At 33.8% G+C, this 5,794-nt stretch overlaps 1 protein-coding gene across 1 annotated transcript; it reads left to right on the top strand.

The window, feature by feature from the left end:
• The first annotated feature begins 4,238 nt into the window (after nt 1-4,238).
• Nucleotides 4,239-5,441, top strand: bc10 (BLCAP apoptosis inducing factor bc10). Its single transcript, XM_081746145.1, has one exon. It carries the CDS (start codon nt 4,451-4,453, stop codon nt 4,691-4,693), a length of 243 nt encoding a protein of 80 aa, XP_081602271.1. The 5' UTR covers nt 4,239-4,450; the 3' UTR covers nt 4,694-5,441.
• Nucleotides 5,442-5,794: the final 353 nt, after the last annotated feature.

Raw genomic sequence — 5,794 nt, 5'->3', positions numbered from 1 at the left:
ATCCAGTTAATGTTAATGTTCAGACTGAACTATGTAAAATGCAGAGTTTTGATATAAAAATCCGAAGAGGAAGTAGTTTAATTTCTTTCAGGACTTTGATAATTCGTGGCCAACGAAAAGACCACGGTCTGTATTAGGCCAAGAGATAGTACACTTTTATTTACCCCAAGTTGACCATAAGCTTTGTTATGTGCTTAAGATTATCCATAGCCTACAGTATTCAGAAAGGTTTTTCTTGACGTTGGTGAGTGGTGGGTATCAGAGTAATGACGTCATCAACATAGCTGCAGCCAGAATTCATAACACAAGTTTTAACTGATTATAACTTTCCACTCAATGAAGGTAGAAATTTCGATCGTATATCAAATTGAAGGTAATAAACATGTCTAAAATTTGACTTCATTTCCGTTTATTTACATCACTGCCATCTTTAAACATGGCGCATGATTCGCTCAAAATTTAGTTTCATTCGCGATATGATAAATGTTTACTGGCAAATAACTATGAGACCATTATAGATATGAGAAAACGATTTGAAACAAACGTGATAGAGCAGAATTTGAACTTTTCAACGATATCCATTTTATTACTATATCTTAAAAATTGAATGAGTAATTCGGTTTTATGTATCACAGGGTGTTATATTCTTGGCCTCTAATATTATTCAAAGCAAAACGCGTAGACCCCTTTTATTTATCCCAAAAGTTACCATAAACTTCGTTAAGTACTTAAGATTTCACATAGTCTATAGTCTTGGGAAAGGTTTCTCTCAAGGTTGTTGAGTAGCTAGTGGGGATCCGAGTAATGACGTCATAATTATGGCTGCCGCGCCAACGTGCAATACTTTACTGAAACAAATATAATTCTACAACAAAGCGTCGTAGAGAGTTGTTCTTTTTTCCTAAATGCTCGTAATAAAGTACCCTTTGTTTTGTGTAATACCAATATATTTCATAGCTCCAATAGTCTTTCTGATATTTAACCTGAAATTTGCATTTTATGATTTTTTTGTAACATAGTGAATGTTTTAAAAAACCCAACAACTTTTAAAACGTTAGAGAAATAAAATTTATGAAAATACAGAAAGTTTCCTAATATTGTGAAGAATTAAATATGGCTTTTGGATGGACAAAGCGATAATACTTGCAGTTATAGCCTTTTTCTCGAAGCCAAGAACTTCTTAATCAATATGCTCTTGTAGGGATGAGTTAAGATGTAGATTATGGATAATCTTAACACATAATAAAGTTTATGGGAAACGTGGGGCAAATAAAATGTGTTCTCTTCCTTGATTTATGAGTGAAGATTTTTAATTTACAAATATGGATTTGTAATGTAGTATAATTATAAACAAAGATTAAATAACGAATAAATGAAATATTTTTATGTGAAGTTTGTATATTATGTAATATTCACATTTGTACCTAGGTTTATGAATATGTTTTTGTAAGTACTGTAACGTACTATTCTTTTCCTGATTAAGTAAACTTGAAACTATTGCTACATATTACAGTAGGTATCAGAAACAGTATAAAATTCAATCTTGCGTTCCGGTTAAAGCATTGTTTTTATTCCGATCTTACTAGATCCTACTGGATAGAAACATACCCAATGGGCATAATTTAGGAGGTAAAGTAAGTCAAAATCTTCTAAGTGCGTATTTCAAAGGCACAGAGACCTTCGAAAAATTTAAAACGTTATATGTAGTGATCCAAACAATGTTGAACTTCCAATACCAAAAGAACTTGTTATGAACTGTGCTTCTAAAACTATCCAAAAGTCAGATAAGAATGTACAGGTCGTAAAATGCACCCATACTCTTTTTGCAAGACTTCTCAATATTGCCTCTGACCAGAGGTGTGACATGAGGGATGTTTTGACTTATCCTCTGACACCAGTTCCCCTAGCTCTTGGACAAATAGATGGCTCCATGAATAAAACATATAAATCAGAACTGATGCATAAGTTGGAAGAGCTTCAGAAGGAAGATATAGTATCTGCTCCAGCTACTGTGGACACAATAATCTTTGATACCATGTTCATTCTGCATACAATTCAATTCCCAAGTGACTATGGAGTTCTCACTCACCACATTCTGAAATTAATCTACAGAGGAGAAGCTAGAGAAATTCACTTAGTGCTTGACGTTTATGGCCCTCCGACTATCAAGGATACTGAACCTAACGTACGCAATTTTGAAACAGCAGTGAGCGAAATAAACTTGTCTGGACCTTAACAAAATACCCCAAACAAGCCGTTAATGGCTCTACGAAGCGTGTCATTTAAAACATCTTTAACAAATTTTTTACACAAACTAAATACAACTTTCTTACAAGGCTGTCTATAATCTTTATTATAAATTAACTACAGTTACAGAAATGAAAAATGAAATCTTTAAGTTTTACGTCCCACGGTTATGCCGGTTAGGCTAAAGGAGACGGTGATAATGAGAGATGAGTGAAATGGTGGAATGAAGAAAGTGGGAGGAAACGGGAGAACCCCGAGAAAACCCACGAGCACGGTGTTTGTCCACCACAAAGTCCACACGGCGCGAGCTGGGATCGAACCAGGGACCCCAAGCACTGGAGGTGAACGCTCTACCACTGAGCCACCGCGCCCCCTAACTACAGTTACAGTTACAGTTTCGGAAGTATATCACTTCTTCAATTTCTAGTTAATTTATAATAAAGATTATAGACAGCCTTGTAAGAAAGTTGTATTTAGTTTGTGTTTAAGATGGACACAAGGCCTTTTTATCATAATAACAAAGTTTTTATGCAAGAACATTTATTACTTTCAATTTGATACACGATCGAAGTTTCTACCGTCATTGAGAGGAAAGTTATCCTCAGTCAAAACTTGTGTTATGAATTCCGGCGGCAGCCATGTTGATTACGTCATTACTCTGATACTCACCACTCACTAACGTTAAGAAAAGCCTTTCTGAAGACTGTAGGCTATGGGTAATCTGAAGCACATAACGAAGTTTATGGTAAACAGGGGTAAATAAAATGTGTTCTAGCTCTTGGTCTATATCGGAAAAGATGCATAATATATTAATCTTGGCAAGTGCATACATTTATAGTTAGCAAAAGTGTATATTTTTCTAATTGGGATAAAGGTATACGTGCCAGTAAAATTACAACATTCTTGGTCAGGAAACGAATATTGGTTAAACCTAACAGAAAACTAGAGGATGAGAACCAAATTTTAATTCCTAGCAACGGCGCCGACTTTTCAAAATTTATGTGGGTGCACATCAGTGACGGGACATTCATTGTTTTCAGGGAAATCTCGATATTTTTCGATTGGTTTCCTTTTAGTTAAAATCTTTTATGAACACTGTCATAAAGTACTGTGATCGATTATATTCACAATATAGTTCAATTTTTATTATGGGGACTGCATTTGTCTAGGACGGAGACAGGTAACGAAGGGGTAAGTGTATTGCTTGGTTGCTTTACACAAACACATTTGAAACGTTTGTGCAAAAAGCATTAAAAAGTAAGCAATTACATTTTAGAAGCTTGAAATTTTAACTTTCATATCAAGGTTTTAATTTATTATTATTATTATTATTATTACTATTATTATTATTATTATTATTATTATTATTATTATTATTATTATTATTATTATTATTATTATTATTATTATTATTATTATTATTATTTTCTAATAGCAAGTGAGAAACATTTATTTTGTTTCTATCAAACTAAAAATCTTGTGGGGTGCTGAAGCCCCGAAGCACCCACGTAGTCGGCGCGCATAATTCCTAGAACATTGCTATCCAAAGATCAAATTTGTTTGAAATAACAAATCCTTCGATCAAGAAGGTAGTGTTAAAAGTAAACACTAGGAGGCTATGGTAAAGATTACGTTACTCAGAAAGAATGTAATGTATTTAATATTTCTTGTGGCACCCTCAACTTTAACATTCCAAGTGGGGTATCGATAAGCATCAATAAAAGTGGAATATAAGAAAACATGAGGATATTATTTCCACAACGACCCCTATTTTTAATCTATACGGGAAATTAGTATGGTAAACATATTTTTTTGCTTGTATTTAGCTGGAAGACTGAATTGATTCTGCAATATTATTATTAATTGAAACACAATGGTGTAAAGACCATATTTTAAATTAAATACCTGCAGTAGGAACCAACAGGCACAAACATGGCTGCTATCTGCAAGATTGTTTCTGGTGCGTACCTACTACATGTATCTGGCAACAGTATGGAAGATAATCTGTGCTGTGTTTGATATGCGAATGTATCTGTGCAAGTCAGCTGAGGTGATAAGTAATGAGTTTGCAAACGTTTGTTGAAATAAGTGGGTTGTGAAACAGAGACATTTTCACTGACATTGATTTATATGAAAAGGAGAAAAAAATTATAATCAATCTTTATGTCAGTTGTTGCTGTAAGTACGGCGGAAATTTGTGATCATGTACTGCTTGCAGTGGTTGATACCAGTTTTGCTTATACCAAAACCAATGAATCCAGCCTTGCTCCATACACACGTAATGTTTATGGTGTTGTATTTAGTAGGATTTTTCTTGGAAAGGAAACCATGTACTATTTGTAGTCTTGTGTTTGTGGCAGGAGTGTTGTTGACGTGCTACAGTGGAGTGGGAAACTGTCTCTTCTGGAGCAGCAATTGTGATAACGTACGTTGTGAGAATGGGTGAGAGACGAAGTAGTTCGAGAACTGAGTTAGTAAATTAAATACGGTCGTATGTGTGAAGCCAAAAAGAAGCAAGTGATATGATTAACTTATGAAGAAATCGTTCGTATAGATAAGCTCATTAGCACGAAAGGAAGAATATAATTTTCCGGAATTTTTTTTTGTTCCGAACGTCAATGTGGGCATAATTATCTAGTCCGAAATGTAATCAGAATCATAAACTATTAATTAGTGCCGAAGTTAAGGTAAACACTTGAGGAATTTTAGGACAATATGTGCAACTTGTAACTAGATAGATGGGCCCGTGCTCAATCCGGTCCATGTTTGATTATACCTGTTCAGAGGTAATTGTACAGTCCTAGTTGTATGAAAGAAACGTTAACGTAACTTCCAGCTCTCGAATGTTTTAAGTTTTATTTCCATTTTATTTTCGTTCCAATGACAATCATCTGTTTTGAAACAATTTTTAAAAATGTTATGTAATTTATACAATGCAGACGACAAGTAGCTATGTTGAGTTTATGGCTTATTATGAAATTATTACGTGCAGAAAATAATATAAATTTCCCAGTACCAAGTTATACGATTTTACAAAGATATATTTGTAACACAATTTGGGTTGCGTCGTTCTGTTGAAATTTAATTTTTTAAAGTATTAGACTATAGGGTCTTGTGTAAATTAATTCAAATTTTGAAACAGAAAAACTTTTTATGTTTGTATCTTACGTGTTTATAAATCCTTTTTATCAGTATTTTAGATTTTATTTGTTTAAAATAGCCCGTTGAAATCAAATTCACTTCCAAGCAATATCTATATATACCGTATATAAAAAAAAGATGTTTATTCCGTTGGGTGACACCATAACAAAGCCTGAAATAACTGCAGTGCAAACTGATAACGACTTGTCCCGATAATTTTATGTTGTATCACTTGTGGTACTATGGTTTATTTATATCTGTGCTTTTGTGTTATTAACTATTATGGATTTTACCAAACTGTCACTTCAGAAGTTTGAGTAGGAATTACCAGGTTCAGCACTGTCAGAATAAGCACCTTCTTCCGCACTGTCAGAACGTAAAAAGGACCAGGCGTCACTTGTTTAAT

Source organism: Thermobia domestica, chromosome 18, assembly GCF_964235325.1.
Source record: "Thermobia domestica chromosome 18, izTheDome1.hap1.1, whole genome shotgun sequence".
In the NCBI taxonomy this organism is placed as follows: domain Eukaryota; kingdom Metazoa; phylum Arthropoda; class Insecta; order Zygentoma; family Lepismatidae; genus Thermobia; species Thermobia domestica.
Note: the sequence above shows the minus strand (reverse complement) of the source record. Positions and strands in the feature narration are given on the sequence as shown.

Bases quoted from the DNA above. Each gene is read 5' to 3' on its own strand.
- bc10 (XM_081746145.1), top strand. From the start codon at position 4,451: ATGTACTGCTTGCAGTGGTTGATACCAGTTTTGCTTATACCAAAACCA.